At 39.7% G+C, this 18272-nt stretch overlaps 1 protein-coding gene across 1 annotated transcript in view; it reads left to right on the forward strand.

The window, feature by feature from the left end:
* Positions 1-18272, forward strand: part of LOC105034684 (auxin response factor 12) — a 160353-nt gene that overhangs the window by 67842 nt on the left and 74239 nt on the right. Inside the window, exon 11 of the mRNA XM_010909924.4 lies at positions 8601-8748. Within this exon, the coding sequence (XP_010908226.1) occupies positions 8601-8748 (148 nt within the window). The remainder of the gene's footprint in view (positions 1-8600; positions 8749-18272) is intronic.

Below are 18272 nucleotides of genomic sequence, written 5' to 3' on the forward strand. Positions count from 1 at the left end.
GCTTGATCAGGTAGACGGTTTGGTGCCATACCCTATCACGGTAATCAAAGAATCTGGACAAACCTTTGCTCTGTCAGGATGATCCACATGCCCTTCACCATGGTCTCTATGCCATTGGATCCCCGTTGGAGACTACCATTTAACTCTCGCACTAGGCTTGCATAGGTTGGAACATCCAAAGAATATAGAAATTTCCACTCTTGCTCTTTGATTTTCTGCCCAATAGAGAAGTTCACCTTGAAAAACCTAAACTCAATCTTCCGCCCCGTAGTCACCACATGTGTGGTAAGAGATGCTCTGGATGGAGGGGAATGAGGTAGAGAAGATGGAGCCATGGGTGCACAAGATAGGTTGGTCATTTCAAGTCTTGATCCTTCGCTTGACCTGTTCTTCACCATGGAATCTCTTCAATCGGTAAGCTAGTTATTTCCTTGGATCGATATTTGCTCAAAACCAAGGGAAATTAAGGGGGATCAAAAGACGATAACAAGATGAGGGCTCAATATGGTCTGGTGAAATTATTGGGAAGGTTCTAGCGCAAATAGTAAAAGAAGGAAAGTGATTTGGAAAAAATGGCTCGATTTTTAAACGAGTGGTGCCTATCTAGAGTTGACTCAAAGTTTCAACCAATGTTCGCTGTATCGGTACCGATCGGCGTGCCGGATCGGTACGGTACCGGTATCGTACCATACCGACACACGGTATGCCCCGACGTACCGGTCCGGTACCGGTACACAATTTTTTTTGATTTTCAATTTTTTTTTGACTTTTAAAGTTAATAATTGATAAATACAACCTCAATATGGCATTATATTGCATATTATTGACATATTTGGGTTCAATTTGGAGTTAGGTTGCGGTACAAAGATTCTTGATCCAAAATTTCAAACATATATTTATTTACATTATATTTCAACTATGTCATCTTAAAATTAAAGAAAAAATATATAAAATACGTATTAAAATGTATCTAAATATTTAAGTACAAAGCCAAATAACTGATATACGAATCTTAAGATGTACTCTGCATTTAATTTCTTGTCGAGTGTCTATGACGCTCGTAGATATCTGGATCATCAACATAGTCTGAAGGGACATCAGTCCAATCCTCTAGCCAAGCTGCACCGTACTCTCGAATATTCATCATCCCATAAGGCATCCTTTCTGGATTGTAAGACATCTCAGACCTCTCGCTAAAATTCTGACTCTGAGAAGTATCCTCGAGATGATGGTACGGTTGTGGAGGAGTCCATCCAAATATGCCAGTAGCAAAATCTGATCCTGGAGCTGCTCCAGGCTGCATAGGGTAGTAACCACTAGAAGATGATGCCTCGGATGCACCATATGCATATGGATCATAAGGTGGCTGTGGATAATAGGATCCATAATGCGAGGATGATCCAGATACATCCATGGACCCTACACGTGCAAGATCGTTCGCAGCTGCATCATGTGCTGGACGATCTCTAAGAGCCCGTCGTCTATATGAAATCGGCTCCCCACGATCTCTACCAACTCGTCCACCATGATCCCTATCCTGTGTGACATGCGTAAACTGAGACTCACCGGTGAATCGAATATCACCCTGTGGCTGTCTCATAAACGGTGGTCTCCTGTCTTCCAGTTCCTGATCATCAGATCCATGGCTACTACTACCAGTATCATCATCACTCTTTCTGGTATCCGTATCTGAACCAGATCGCTCCTGTACTCTCGAGAGTGGTGCACGTGCAACTGTCTTTTCCTTCCCCCCTTGTGCCCCTCTGTGACTGAGTTTCTTGTGATTGAGAGGATGGATGCCTTCTTGCTGGCTGTCGGGAGGAACGTCTATACATCTCTCGCTCGAATCTCTGGGAAGATGTATCGGATAGCGAGTCATGTGATGAATGAATCCCTTGTGTCCCCTCAGACTGTGGCTGATCAGCTGGAACCCTATGTGGAATATTTTTTTCTGCCCATTGCCCTGGATCTACCCTGATCTCCCTTGCCACCACACTGGCTGGTCGTGGAGGGGATCTTGGCTCATCAAGCTCTGGTTCCTGCTGCTGACCTGCAAGCCATCCGATGATCGGATCGTCATCCTCGTCGGCATAATCATCCAACGTCGGATCAGTGTACTTCAACTGAACTTCCTCCTGAATACATTTTAGCCCCAACCTCAGATTGTAGTGAACATATACAAGATCGTCGAGGCATTTTTGTGTCAGATGATTTCTCTGTTTGCTGTGGATAAGGGTGAAAGTGGATCAATTACGCTCACAGCCACTAGCAGAGATCGTTTGAGAAAGAATACGGACAGTCATGTCTCAAATTTTCTGCTGACGTTCCAAAATGAATCCACCATTCAGCTACAAAAGTAAAATTATATATCAAATTTGATGATATTATTAAGCAAAATTACATATCAATCTACATTGCTCATTATTGATATGTAATTTACCTAGATTCATCTGCTTTTTGCTTACGACCGCTGATGGGACTCCAAAACTGTCTGATCCCTCTCTAAATTATTTTGTCTGAAATAAAATATATTTATTATTTATAAATATACCAGATCGAATTCAGTTGAATAATTACATCTGTTTTAAACTAGCATACCTCTTGCAGACACAACGACGCAATTTTTAGATCGGGCACCATCTTATATATGACATTGCGAAGAGCAGCAAGAAGCTCGCTATCCATATCTATCTCCGGAATAGTATACTGAAATCTCGGATTCAAGTAATAAGCTGCAGATAAATTTCAAGACTGATTAAGCATAATTTTATTTTCATGCTTCGAAAAAATATTTTAAAACATTCTTGAACCCAAACTTACCAGCTAGATGCAAATCTCTGCCCATCTGATAGTCCCAACGGCGCTCAATAATGTTAATGAATTCTTGAGCATGCTTGGGATCATTCTCACGGATCTGTTTCTTTGTCCTCTCCATCATGTAATATAGGAAGCCCATCTGGGGGTATCTCTTGCTGTCCACGGTGCGAAGCACCTCATATAAAGGCTTGATAGCCTTCACTATCTTCTCAGCCCGCTGTCAAAATGACTGACTCGTCATCAAGTTCTCCACATGACTTCCATCAGTGCCGGCTCTCGCATATCTGCTCTCTTGCCACTCGGTACTGACAAACATCTGATGTAGGCTATTTTCTTCTGAAGAAGACTATCAAGTGCTATGTAGTTGGTAGCAAACCGTGTGATATCCGGTCGTAAGATCTCCCCCCAGTATACGTCCGCATCAATGAAAGAACCCATGTGTGGTTGTAGATGAATCTAGTAATGGTCTGGGCAATTTCCATTACCTGCTGCACCCTGCGAATCTTTCCGATATCCATCAATATAAGATCAATGCAATGTGCAGCACATGGGGTCTAGTATATCTGCGGTCGCTGCTCCATCAGCAACTCTCCGGCAGCCTTATATTGTGGTCCGTTATCTGTGATGACCTGCACGACATGCTGCTCACCCACTGAATCAACCACCTCCTCCATCAGACCAAGGATATATGTGGCATCGTGCATCTTATCTGAAGCATCGATTGATTTGTAAAAAAATATTTTTCCATCACAGTATGTCAAAAAATTAATGATGCTCTGCCTAGTAGAACTTGTCCAACCATCACACATCACTGTCAAACCGTATGTAGGCCATTTATTTTTGTAAGAAGCAATCCATCTCTGCAGATCCTCCTTATTGCTGTCAAGAAGTTGACCATAGATGTCCTTAGGTCCTGGAGGATCTACACCCTGGCCGGCAGCCTCTATGGCTGAAATAGCAGATCGGTAGTAAGGATTGGCTGCTGCATTTGCTGGAATATGGTTGAAATGAAACCATGATCCAATAGCTCGCCACATATCCTTCTTCTTATCTTTTTTCAGCATACTGTCAATTCTTTGCTGCTTTGAATCCTTGCTGGACAAAGCATGTAGATCCAAATCCTGAATGCTGGCTCCTACTGGAATATCTCTGGAGGACCTCCTCCTACTGCCAAAAGTTCCCAACAGAGAAGACATGCTGCGTCTGCTCCCTCTACTACCAGGCTCTCTGACTGAGGTAGTCCTCCTGAACTCGAATTCTCCCCTACCAGTCGCTGATCCAGATCCTGATTCGTAGTATGATGGTCCGAATCGGTCTCTGTACCGGGCCATCTCCTCCTGCTGGTACTGATCCGCCAAGCTCACATGAATGGCAGCCTCAATCTGTGCCTCCTCATCATCTGGAGCAGAAGCTTCCTCTGACTCTCTAGAGTGATAAGAAGGTGGCTCTGCAGTTCGACGGTCTATTTCGATCTTTTTCTGCTTTGTCCTTTCCTTCGCTGCTTTCGAATCAGCAAAGTGCTTTTTCATCAAGATTTTTATAGCGGTTCATCGTCAAATTCAGCACTTACATCCACTTCCTAAGCTATCCTTAGGAATTTCACTATAATTTTTTTTTTAGATTATAGCTTGATTATTTTTTCTGTCTCACAATCAAAATCATGTTGATTTTCTCAGTGAAAATCAATCAAACCATATCCTTAAGTCAAATCTAGACTTATACTACAATCTCACTCCAATTCAAGGTTTGAATAGGCTTTTTCCCAAGTTTCAATCCTAATTGAGACTTGTTTACAATAGAGAATGAAAAAATATAATTAATAATCACAACAACAAGCTCCTAAAAGAGCAAATAAAAGTCGATGAAGCTCCTGAAAATTTTGTTGAGGAAGCTCGACAATCAATGCGCTTAAAACCACTTGAATGCCTTAAGAAAATGGTGGTTGGAAGCTTTAATCTCTTTCTTGAACACTTACTAAATGCTCTTGTTTTTTTTTTTGTTTTTCTCTTTTTCTTGGCTCTTCTATTTGTTTGGTAGCTATTAAAATCTTTTAAAATGTCCAAATGACCGTTCTATTTGTTGGGACCAAAACTAATCGTTGGAGTTGGAGCAATTTTGAGCACTTATGAAATTTCTGGAGGACTAGCCTTTAGAGCTGTTAGCTGCAATCAAGTCGACTTGAGATCAAGTAGGGATCGACTTGGAAGTCACTATGAATTGGCTCAACAGAAGTTGGGGTCAACTCAAGGTTTGGTCTGTAGAATATGGTTGCTTGTCTTTCCTGAGAGAGTCGATTCGAGACTAAGTAGGAGTTGACTCGAGGCTAGTACTGAAAAAATCTATTCTTTGTCTGTTTGAGAGTCGACTTGCCAAAAGTAGAGGTCGACTTCTAGACTACCACTTCATAATTGCATGCTAGAGTCGACTCTTGGAAGCTTGAAGTCGGCTTTTGACCTCTTTCATTTGATTTTTCATGATGTGGCTTCCTTTATTTTGCTTTCTTTGGCTTCATATCTTGTCATTCAAGAAATGCTTCCGAAGAGTGATTTTAGCTTCTTGAAATATTCTTTACATAAATTTCAACAACTCATTTATACCAAAATAAATACTCAAATGTTTTGTATTCATCAAAATCAATTCTTGAGTCAACATATAGCAATAGTGGGCCTACGTGGCACAAACTAGCAAGCACAAGTGCAAAGTAGTGACACCTATCTGAGTAGTAAATAGGAGCTAAGTATCAAGTTGTAATCATGGACGGGAGGACCTATCAACAAATCAACGCAATCTCCAATTCAAATTTATTTTTTATCTTTTTATTACATTTCCTTATGTCAATTTTTAGTGCTTAGTAGCTTGGGTAGCATTCTGACAGTTAAAGTCCTTGAAATTCAACGCCATCGAATCCATCTATTTCCCTACATATCCAACTTTTCATAGAATTGGTTCCCTCTCCATTCCATTTCAGGAAAAAAGGGCAAAATAGTGTTTGACATGATCCAGGGCTGTAATGGGCCATGAAACTATATGGCTGAGGGTTTGAAAGTGCTACACTCAATGGTTATATGGGGACACTTGAATGATGTGGGGTTGAATTGCAGGACATGACTTGTGCAAGAATAGTAATATGTGACTGGTTTCTCTCTATTCACTGAGAGGATTAATAATGCTCTATATCTGCATGCTGGACCCTAAAGGTAATATGTGACTAACGAGACCTGAAAGGGGACGTCTTGGTGAGTGGGAACACGAGTTTACGTATACCAGTAATGCATCTAGCATATACATTTTGTCTTCAGGGCAAATTGAATAAGATTTAAGATAATTAATTTTTCAGTATTTGATCAAAACAATCTGGATTTTATTGGTGAAGAGATTGGACTAGAGAAATAGTTTGGATATAGGGATTGGGCTAGGCTGGTCAAGCAAGACTGGATTTGAACTACCTCTAAGGCCACTTGGACAATGCCCTTCTGGTAAAAAAAAGTGCCATTAAAATGACGCAAAAAGACTATTCTTGCACACTAAGGTGTGCCTTTCTAGAAGGGAGCGGCCCCTAGCACTGCACCGTTAGCCTTCTTGGTTGAAGTCCAACTTGGACTAGTTAAGAGGGGCCAACATGGATAAGGGTGCCAACACCCTATCTTTATCTGCTCTCCATCAGCACCCTATGGCGTGAAACTTAGAAAACCCACCACCTCCCCTCTATAAATAGAGGAGGAGCCTTAGGGTTTTGTTGAAGACCCTTACACAACCAAGAGAGAAAGAGGTGCAAGCTAGGGTTCCCTTCTCCATTAGATTGAGTGTGAGAGAGAGAAAGCTTGTGAGATAAGTTTTTCTTGCAGAGCATCACCTTGGCCTACAATTGCTAGAGATTCAAAGCTACACAAAGCTCTAAATAGGCATATGGATTGAAGAAGTTGAGAATAGTAATTCTTAAAAGATCATATTACTTTCGGGGCCTTAGTATCTCCTAGTAGGTATACTATTCTTCTATTACGCATGTGATCTATGTATTCTTAGTGATTTATAAACAGAGCAGTCCTCTTCCATACTTTCTTATTTTATTCTTTTACCCCATTCTGGGGCCCATCATATATCCTTCGTCACTTGCATGTTCAACTACATATTAACAAGGTACAACAAACATATGTAATGATAAATGACCATTTTGTGTGACTAATCATGAGTAACCATGTTGTCTGGCTGGTGGGTACTATGTCTATAAATATATTTTCTTATAACAGTTCTTCTATGAAAATAATCTAATATATCCTTTCCTGTCTTCATTGGAGTCTGCCTGAACTTCTAAAGCAGCAAGACCTAGGATATAATCCTTCATTCTAGTATCTAAGCTTTGCATTTGACAATAGTTCATAGTTCATACGATTCTGAAGGTTGTTCTGCATCATTACCTTATCTTCAAAATTTAATTTTTAGCCAAGAAACTATTCAACCAGCTAATTAATTCAGCTGTTTCATTGATACATGAAAGAGTCTGTGATATATTGTCACTACCTCTCGCTGGTTTAGTCCATATCTATCTATCTAATAAGTTATGTGGTGACCAGGAAGTTCCACGGTCACGTTGTTTTAATTTCTGAGAGTAAAGCATGGTGCTGGGATGATAGTGGGATAGTCCTGTCCCATCACTTGGGTGGCACCCGTCTAGGCATCTTGTGAGACATCCCACTAGGATTTGAAATGATGAATTTTGCTGACTAATGCTGTCAATTTAATCTCAAGAACATAAAGGAAGATACTTGCTTCGTGCTATAATGCTTGTAGAGGTTTAATATATATGGTGAGCTATTGTATTGGTATGGTTTCCCTGGAATGTGAAGTCATGTTTTTTGTTTTTTGATGGTTCTTTTTTCCTGATGAAGTATGATGTTTTTTTAATATAGTAAATGTAACTAACTCTGAATACAGTGCTGCCAGATGGTCTTATGCATGTTGCTACAGGAACTCAAGTCTTTAGATCTAAGCCACAAATTTCTGCTTCCATGCAGCATTTTTTACAGATGCAACAGAAAATGAGAGGGGAAAATGTGAGAACAAAATTTGGACAGGTTCTTAGAGAAAAAGTCACAACTACTTTGCCATCTCATGTGGTCATACAAAGGATCATCAAATAAGTGGATGACTTACCCAGTGTCTCCTTCCACATACAAAAAAGACTGGGTTGCTGAGTAATACACAAAGACAATGTGCAAGAATTCTGAAAGCCTTAGGAACTTGGTTTCGTTTCTCCCTTGATTCATTTCCAGCACTCTTATGTTAAGTTTACATCCTATCTATTTCTTTCTTTCTGTTTTTATCAGCGAAACCTAAAAGAAATCCCCAATATTTTTATGTACAACATATATCTGAAAATTAGTACAATTTCCATATGAACCAGATACTGAGTATGTTGATTTCATGATGAACTTTTAAGAATTCACTCCTGAACAACTTTTTCAAAGATTGCTCATAGTTATTAGAGCATGTGGAGATGAAGAATCAACGGTTTGATTATGACTTTTCTTGCATCAGACATACTAGATGACATCAGAATACACTTGAAAAAGGGGAATATATGGATCATGTGACAGCATAGATGCACTCTTCTTTATAGATCTTTATTGCTTAGACATTATGTTCATGTTCCTTCTATTCATTAATGAGTTCTTAGTTTTGATGTTACAAGTATGTAGAGGTTTATTGTGGTGTTCGAGTTGGTGCAAATATTTAAAGAAAGTGTGTTTTTGGCTGAGGTAATATATTATTTTTAGTAAATTCAGGTTGGTTGGGATGAATCAACAGCCGGTGAGAAACACTACAGAGTTTCATTGTGGGAAATTGAGCCTTTAACGACCTTCCCCATGTATCCATCATTGTTTCCGCTCAGGCTTAAACGTCCTTGGCATCCTGGAGCACCCCTTCCTCATGGTATGTAATATTATCACTATAAAATTGCATTTTTTCAGTCAAAACTCTGTGTTCAGTTTTTTCTTCATATGGTAGTTTCTTTTATCTATTAATTTTTTAATTGAAGCTTTTTGTGTCATTTTAATGGCACTTCATCATGAACTTCTCCATCATTGCCCCTACCACTGATTGCATAAAGGAAGGATGTCCATTTTCGAGAAGAGCTTCCATAGATTGGAGTTAATGGTGCAAACACACATCTTAGCACTACTTGACTTTGATAGTGTTAGAGGTGGAGTGTTGTGCATCCAAGGTTGAGATTGGTGCAGCATTCTCTCAAGAAGGCCAACTAATATCCTACTTCAATGAAAACATTGAATGGATGTTGTCATAACTAGTCTACCTACAAAGTAGAATGTTATGCTATTCCATAGGCCTTGCGACATTGGAAGCCTTAACTACTCCACTGCTCTATTGACCAGTTGGTCTCCTTGTTCCTGCGCAAGCCATGTTCTCCAAATTAGTCTCCATCATTCCAGTGTCCTCTTATGATTATTGAGCATGACACTATTGGACCATTAACCATAAAGTTCATGGCCTATTGGAGTCCTAGATCCTTTCAAACATCTTTTATGAAATTTGTTTGCACAAATACCTTTTTGAAAATTGTTGTGGTAGAAATCTATCTTGGGTCGGGTTGGCTGGAGTTGGGTGGCGACTACAGGTTGGCGGCAGCAAGACCTGCAAGATAAATCTCCAATCGGAGTTGGCTTCAGTGGGGACTCTCCGATGCTCAAGTCAGAATTCTAGAACAAATTGGAAGGAGTGAGCATTTTGGGTGAGAAGTGATTTCATATCTTGAGGATCTCCTGTAGGCCTCTATTTATAGACAAAGATTAAAGAGCTATGAGAAGAAAAGAGAATCAGATGGTTAGCTCTGCTTTATTGGACAAGATGCTCTTGTTGTCTTCTACTTTTCCCGAAGAGATATATTTGTTATCTTCTTCCTCATCGAGAATGCTAGCTCGGAAAGGAGGATGAAAATTAGAAAGAATTTCTAATATTTCATCATCCGAGTTATCATCATTGGGTCGAGATACATATGGATAGGTGTTTGGACTTGACATGATTCTATGCTCATAACTTATCAGTGATGTATGATTGAAGGATTGAATTGTATGGTAACTTGCCATTAAAGGGTATTTTGATAATTTCATCGAAATTTCACATCTTCTGGATAGTCATAACATTACTAGACGTCAATCTTGACTTGTGGACTCGCATGAATTAAAAGAGTTTAATTCAGCAATCAATTAGGAGTTCTAATTGATTGATGCAATCGGGCTTGATCTAATTCAAATGTGTTAGCTCGAGTCTACTGCTAGCTGGGTATGGAATCCAATGGGTCACACACAAAGGATTGGATCTTGGATCAATCAATTTGGGTTTATTTGAAATCCTAATGGATTTAATCAACATGCTAGCACATGGATTAATCCAGGTTCCTAATCAAGTTTGACCTAATCTCTTTGGATTGGTCAAACCCAAGGTGTCAAAGAGTTGTGCGCCAGATTAAGATGGGGCGTCTATTTTTTTCACACCCAAGAGATAATGATCTCACATAAAGGAGAAATTATGGGGCGCTATTTGGTTTCCTAATATAGTCCAACCATTGACTAAGTCAAAAGATGTTTACGCCATCTTTTTCTTGCGCCAAGATGTTGTTATGCCAAGAGAGGATATCTAGTGCCCATAGGTGTTTGGGTGGAATTCAATCTTTGACTAGGTTAAAGGGAGCTCATGCCCCCTAGAGTTCATACGCCCAAACCTTTCTAATGTGGAAGGGTTTCACGAGAAAGAAAGAGAGCCGTGCGTTTATTTTGGTTTGGCACAAGAGAAGAGTCCTCTTGGTAAAACTCTTTTTTTTCATAATGCACATGATTTAATGCCTTAATTAGCCAATGTTTAAAAGGTCTTTTCATGTGAGATTTGAGAAGCTGAATGTCTCAATTATTCATGCTTTTTATGGTATTAATTCTTTGGGTTATGCGCCATTCTCACTCGTTTATTTTTGTCCGTGCGTTGAGAACCCTTTGGCCTCTAATAAGGGAGGTGCTCCATCTGGTAAGGTATGCTGAACCGGTATCGTCGGCCATTTCGGCCAGCCGGCGGTACGGTTCGGTATGGTTTCATACCATACCGAACCGACGACCCGAACCGAAAGAAAAAAAGGAGAGAAATAGAGAGAAAGAGGAAGAAAAAAAACAGAGGGAGGGGAAGGAGCCGGCGGGGCCATCGGATGGCCGCCGTGGCCGTCGGAGGGCGCAGTCCACCCGCACGGCGCCACAGGCGTGAAACAGGGGCATCGCTCCTGTTTCACAAATTTTTTTAAAAAATATGGTTTTAAGTGAAGTCGGCAAACGATTTGTCGGCTTCACGATTTTTGTTTTTTTTAAAACAAATTCTTAAGTCGGCAATCCAGTTGCTGACTTATAAGTTTAAAAAAAAAAAAATTGAAACAGACATCGTCTGTTTCGAAAAAGAAGGGGGCAGAGCCGCGGAGGGGCTCCGTCCGCTCGACCGCCCTCAGGCCATCGGCGTCGGCTCGCCGGCCATCGGGAGCCTCACAACGGAGGCACCGTTCGTCCGGTAGGTTCTCTGCCCCCCTCCGAGCGCTCTCTCTCTTTTTTGCTCTGTTGAAAGCCCTATCGGGCAATACGGGGCTCAGAAGTCCTCTGACGGCCGCAGTCGGCCACCGCCGGCCTCCGGCGGCTCCCACCTCCCTCCCCTCCCCTCCCCTCTCTCTTTCTCACTTTCCGTTCTTGTCTTCAGTATCGCCGGTGTATCGATTTTACTGGCCGAATCGTGCGGTTCCCCGTCGGTCTGGTATGAGATGGGATGTACCGGTCAGTTCGACACGGTATGGCAAACCTTGCCATCTGGTTTTCCAAGCAATCCAATCAAGGTAAGCAACCCTAGATAGGAAGGAAATCTACTTGTGGGTTGAGAAATTTAGAAAGCTTAAGTAGTTAGGCAGCTAGAGTTGGGAGGAAGAGAAAGGCAAATTTGTCTCTTCTTAAAAAGACCGATCTTTAAGGGTTTGGGTTCCAGATTAGGAAGAGTTGTAAGCCATACCTTTTGAGAAAAGGGAGGCAACTGGATGTGATCCAAAATGAAAATCAAAGGGCTGACATTCTTTAGAAGGTTTTGGCAAAATTCAGATTGGGAAGGTTCCTGATCAAGCTTCCATGTGGATCATTGTTGGAGGGCACACATTTGGGTGCCTTGTGGAGTCCGAATCGAATCAGATAATGTTTTGATTCAAGGAAATTGACTAACTTATTTTATGCTTTATATTGTTTGATTGCTAATCTACAATGGATCATTGGGATTGGGTTTCGATCTGCATATGTTTTCATAAGATGTTAGCATGCAACCACTGAACCATTGAACCACAATCAAGGTCCATTTGGTCTAATCAAAGACATGGACTTGACCATCTACAACAATTGTATTAGAGAAATCCTGATTTAATCTAATTCAACATTTGGTTAGACTTAATCAATTTCTCTACATGGTCAATTAATTTTTTGATTCTAATCTTAGGTCTAACCCAATTAAGAGAACCTGATTTGAGCTAACCCATGCCCCATATTTTATGCAATGTCATTAGATCTTAAATCCCAATTCTAGATCTAATCGATTCAGCACTTAATTCTTAATTAAGTTTAGCATCAACATAGTTTGGGTTTTGAAATAATTTCTCATGTAAATTTTTTACATTAAATCATAAAATTCTTTTAGATCATATCTAAATTTTCATGATTTCAAATCAAAATAATTTTGATTATCAAGATTAGATGTAACTAATTTTTTTCGCAACTTGCATCACATACAATAAATCTTAGGGTTTCAAGATTTAGGGTTTTGCAAGAGAGTAGGTTTTTCTTTTCGCTTTCTTCTTCATGGGACTGTGACCCTAACACGCCATAAGAGCATCCTATTGAATGGAATAGGGTCATGTAACCCTGTGTGCTCCTATGATCGGACGGCCTGGTGATTACTCAATCTGAGTACTTTACTACTCAGAGCATCTAATTTATCATGCAACGACTGAATAAAAATCAGAAATGAAAATAAACATATTTAGATCTAATCTAAATAATAAATAATCAAATTTAAAGGCATATTAAATTATATCATAACGAACGAGGCTCTGATACCAACCGAAGGAAACATACGGCAGTACTATGCATGCAATTTTAAAATTTTATGCAGCAGAACTATTAGATTAGAAGATTTAACCTAATTTACATGCATAAGATCTAATCTAGACTATCATGAAAAGACCTACAATATGATCTAATATGCATTTTAGATCTGAAAACAAAAATCTGCATCAATCTAATCGATGCTGCAATCTAGATCTAATCATTAGATCTAACAAAAACGATCAAGTTCAGAAATCATTACCAAACTGAAAACTCTGGATCTTTGATGGTCCAACACTTGGATAGATGCTCTTTCAGGTTGCTCGTAGCCACACGAAGTCATCCGGCCTCTATAGATGTCCACACGAAGACCGGCGCAGATCAGGCTCTTTGGAAGTGCTAGCTCGTAAGGATCTTTGAGGCTGATTTTTTTCTTTTTTCAAGAACCTTGGACGCTCCAAACGAAGAGAAGATCTGGAGGAGGAAGAGGAGAGGAGCTCTGGAGAAAAAATAAATTCAATAAGGAGAATATATGGGGCATCCACTATTGGAGCCCCCTTTATATAGATAGGGGCTATGGTTTTGGGTCCAAGGAAGGGTGCCAATAGAGTCCACGCCAAACACCTTTTGGGCATCCCAAAATTTTCAGAATTAAGAGTTGGCTTGGGGAAGGAGATCAGGTGTCTCACATGTCCAAAAACTCTTCATAGAAATTAAGGAAAAAATCAATAGGCGCCAACGTTCCTTCCAAGTTGGAAAAATCTTTTCCTTCTTATCTCTTTATCTCTAATTCGGATCGCATTCGAATTAGGCAGGAGATAAGATCATGACTCACTATGCATTGCCGCTCACCCTTACTGGGCCCACTCTCATCACGTCAAAGATCTTAAGCCAAATCCAATTGGGCGTTGAGAACAGGGTATGGGTCCAGGGGTGGCGCAAGGATAAAGAGATAGAGTCCTTGCCAATTGGGACTCTTCATTTCTAAATAATTCTAAACCAAATCAAATCTGATTTGAACCTAATGATAGAAATGAACCTAATCTAATTAGGAGTCCAATCATCTCAATAAATTCCTAACCCAATTAGGAATTAGCTGAGCTCAAGTCTTGATCGAATCAGGATCAAATTTTTCTTGCAATCAGGCTTGATCAAATCAAACCCAATTTAAGTCAAACTGAATCCAATTCAATTAGACTTGATCCAAAGCTCTTAACTCAATCAAATTGAGTCAATTAGCAATTTAATTATTAATTAATTCTCCATTAATAGTAGAGTCTCAGTCCAGTGGGACTCTCTAGAGTCCTAGTCTCAGTGGGATTTTTTACTAGAGTCACAATCCAATTGGACTCTTCAGCCATCAGATCTGATCGAATCTTCTAATGTGTGTGACTCCATAGGTTCGAATTTAAGCCGGTAGCATAGGAATAATTTTCTATACTAATCGATGTAACCATCTAGCAATGGTGACCCAACGTTCTAATAGATCGAAGGATTGTAAAGCAACATTCTAGAATCTACTAGCGTATGATTATCGTATAATTCATCCCTTTGAACCTAATGCTCAAGGTAATCTAGGGTTTGACTGTCAGCCTTAATATAGTTGACCACATTGTATTTCAACCTTTCAAATCCATCCCATGGGTTACCCTAGCCAAGGTTATACTAAATTGAAATACACTGATGTATATCTCCTACTAATTCAGAGGGATCAATTCCATCTTGACTCACATACCGATTTGAGAAGTACTTGACTGCATCCAGTAACTTTCCGTCACTGAATTAGAAACTCAAATGGTTCGGTACTAAAGTACAGTGAGTTGCTTACAAGTCACCGTGGTGATCTCAGATCTGAGGAACACTTATACGCATATCTTTCATGAGTTACTCTTGACAGCAGAGTACTCGACAAATGGTCACGTTCAATGAGAATGTACTCCTACATTCCACCTGTATGCCATACCAGTGTCTTCACACTCCTTGGTTAAGAGGACAACCAACCCATATAGCACACAACGATCTATACTCGATATTGCTATCGTTCTATTAACAGCATATCATTTGGTCACGAACATTTTTAAGGACTAAACGACAAATCTTCTTTTGTCAATTAATTATCGTCCTAAGGACTTAATCATAATACAGGAGTTCAAATAAGATGGACAAAATATGATGAGAAAGTCAAATAATTTTTATTAATGAAAATTCATATACAATTATAATTTTGAGCACAATCGTCAACAAGCTGACGATTGACTTTGAGACACATTTTCTAACATTAACATCTTCAATTCTCAAATCTAGATCACTTAATTCCAAATTAAGTGTGTGAAACATGTGTTTAAGTTTGTAGAACTATTTTACTAAGGTTTCAACTGAAGCATACATCATATGTCATGCAATTTTTAGATCTTAAAATGTAATTTTCAGATCTTAGTTTAACCATTAAACATGCATCAATTTGATCTAAATTTTATCTATACATCATATGCATCATAGGAAAATTTAGATCTCTACATATTACATCATGTGCAACATTCAATTCAACTCATAAAACAAATTTTTATATCTGAATTTATTTCATTAAAATTGCAATTAATCACAAATCACTTTAGATCTAATCTAAATATATTCATAATCAAAATAATTTTAAAATTTTTTTCGTTATTTTTCTTAATGAGATTTGATCACAGTGACACCCCTACATATCATAAAAGAACTTGTCGAATGGGCAAGAGAGGGACTCAATTTCTGCTTCTTCTTATGATCGGACGGTTTGGTGATCATCTCAATTCGATTACTGGGCTACTAAGATTAGAAATCTAATTTTTAAAACTTAATTGCATCTACCCATGTAATGAACAAAAATTCAGGCATGCACTTTTTATGAACATGATCATATCATGCATATTAAGTATCTAATCTAATTAGATTACGTCATCAAATAATATTTCAGATCTGAACCTAAATTTATATAGCATATAAAAAAATAATTCAAATCTGGAATCTCATAGAAAACTTTTCAAATACACACATGAACGCATAGAAAATAAAATTCTGGTTAGGCCTGATTTTATGTTGTGCAGAATTTTGTTTAAAATCAGATCTTTTCGATTCAGATCTTGATTAAGTCTAATTTCCAACTTGAAACAACTCCATAAAATTCTGTTAAAATAGATTTAAAATAGATTTTAATTAGATAGTTATTTTAGCAAAAAATCTGCAACAATAAAATTTGTTATAACAGATTAACAGATTTATAACAGATTTCTATCAACCATTGATTTTAATCTTGAAATCTGGTCAAAACTAGGTCAGAAAAATTTTAAATGATAGGTCTAAATCAGATTTAATGTCTAATATAAAATTTTGATTACATACAATATGCAAATATAAAAAATTATTTATGCATCTATGTATCAGCCTAGCTCTGATACCAGTTGAAGGAAAAAATATCCGATCAGATTGGATCGTCAGGGTGCATCTGAAAATTTTTCTATTCTAATAATTTATAATCTTTATGGATTATCTTATTCACAATGGAATAGGGATCAAAATTCCCAAAGGAATTCTTGAATCCAATGCCTCGCGAGTTCTGAACGTATAGACCCGTTACTTCGCGCACAAATCAAGCTTAGTTGGGAAGAGGGATGAAGCCCTGAGCATCAGTCTTCAGAAGGGAAGCGAGGGGAGGGAGGAGATTAGATCTCATGTGCCTGGAATGAAGTCTTCACACCAAGATATCAGCGCCCAAAAAACTCCCACGCTAAAGAAAGGATGCCTCCTTTCTTTCTTGACGCACACCCTCTCACTACTAACTATCTCATGGTAGTTTTCCTATATTTTGTCGCACAAATTCTAGGCATAACCACCGGTTGTTTGGGTTCCTTCATTAAATAGATGAGGCACCCAAAATCTGGTCAAAGTCTAATTGATTTAGGACTTGAACTCAAACCAACTTTGAATTGGTCCTAACCTTATCCAAGTAGGAATCTCACATGAGAAAGGAGACCGCCCTCTACTCACGTGAACACTCTTCATGCATGCAAAATTAAGAGGTGGAAACTTTTAGCGCTTCCCTTCCTTTGGTCGGCTCTCGTGAGAGAGAGTCCCAGACAAGGTATGCTGAACCGGTACCGTCTGCCGTTTCAATCGGCTAGTGGTACGGTTCGGTATGGTTTCATACCGTACCGAACCAATGACCTGAACCGAAAGGAAAAAAGAGAGAAATAGAGGGAGAGAAAGAAGAAAAAAAAAAGAGGGAGGGGAAGGAGCCGGTCGGGCTGCCAGTCGGTCTCCGACTGGCCGTCGTGGCCGTCGGAGGGCGCAGTCCACGCGCGCGGCGTCGCAGGCGTGAAACAGGGGCATCGCCCCTGTTTCGCAAATTTTTTTAAAAAACATGGTTTTAAGTGAAGTCGGCAAATGATTTGTCGGCTTCACGATTTTTGTTTTTTAAAAAAAAAATTTTTAAGTTGGCAATCCAGTTGCCGACTTCATAAGTTTAAAATAAAAAGAAAAGAAAAAATTGAAACAGACGTCGTCTGTTTCGAAAAAGAAGGGGGCGGAGCTGCGGAGGGGCTCCGCCCGTTCGACTGCCCTCAGGCCGTCGGCGTCGGCTCGCAGACCACCGAGAGCCTCCGTGGCTCCGCCCGCTTGACTGTCCTCAGGCCGTCGGCGTCGGTTTGTCGGCCACCGGGAGCCTCGCAACGGAGGCACCGTCTGTCCGATAGGTTCCCCGCCCCCCCTTCGAGCGCTCTCTTTTTTTGGCTCTCTCGAAAGCTCTATCGGGTGATACGGGGCTCGAAAGTCCTCCGACGGCTGCAGCCGGCCATCATCGACCTCCGACGGCTCCCACCTCCCTCCCTCCCCTCCCCTCTCTCTCTTTCTCACTTTTCGTTCTTTTTTCTTCGGTACCGCCGGTGTACCGATTTTACCGATCGAATCGTGCCGGTTCCCCGTCGGTCCGGTACGAGATGGGATGTACCGACTGGTTCGGCACGGTATGGCAAACCTTGGTCCCAGGTATTTGGGACTCTTTGGTTAACCAAATTGCTTCAGATTCGACTCGATTTGGATCCGACTTGAATCTGATTCAAATCAAATTCGAAGAGCCTGTCAATCCTAATCTAATTAGGATTTTGGTCTAAGTCTAACTTGGATTTTTAACCGAATTCAAATCTAATTATATCAGATCTAATATGAAATTAATTAGCCCTTGAATTCAATCTCTCATAAATCTCTTGGATCATTGATCAGACCATTATCATTCTCGAAACTAAACCTTAATCTCATGTCCAGTGTTAGCTAGATATAGTTAACTATTTAATCTCGTAT

The sequence above is a fragment of the Elaeis guineensis genome, chromosome 4 (genome assembly GCF_000442705.2).
Source record: "Elaeis guineensis isolate ETL-2024a chromosome 4, EG11, whole genome shotgun sequence".
Lineage (NCBI taxonomy): Eukaryota > Viridiplantae > Streptophyta > Magnoliopsida > Arecales > Arecaceae > Elaeis > Elaeis guineensis.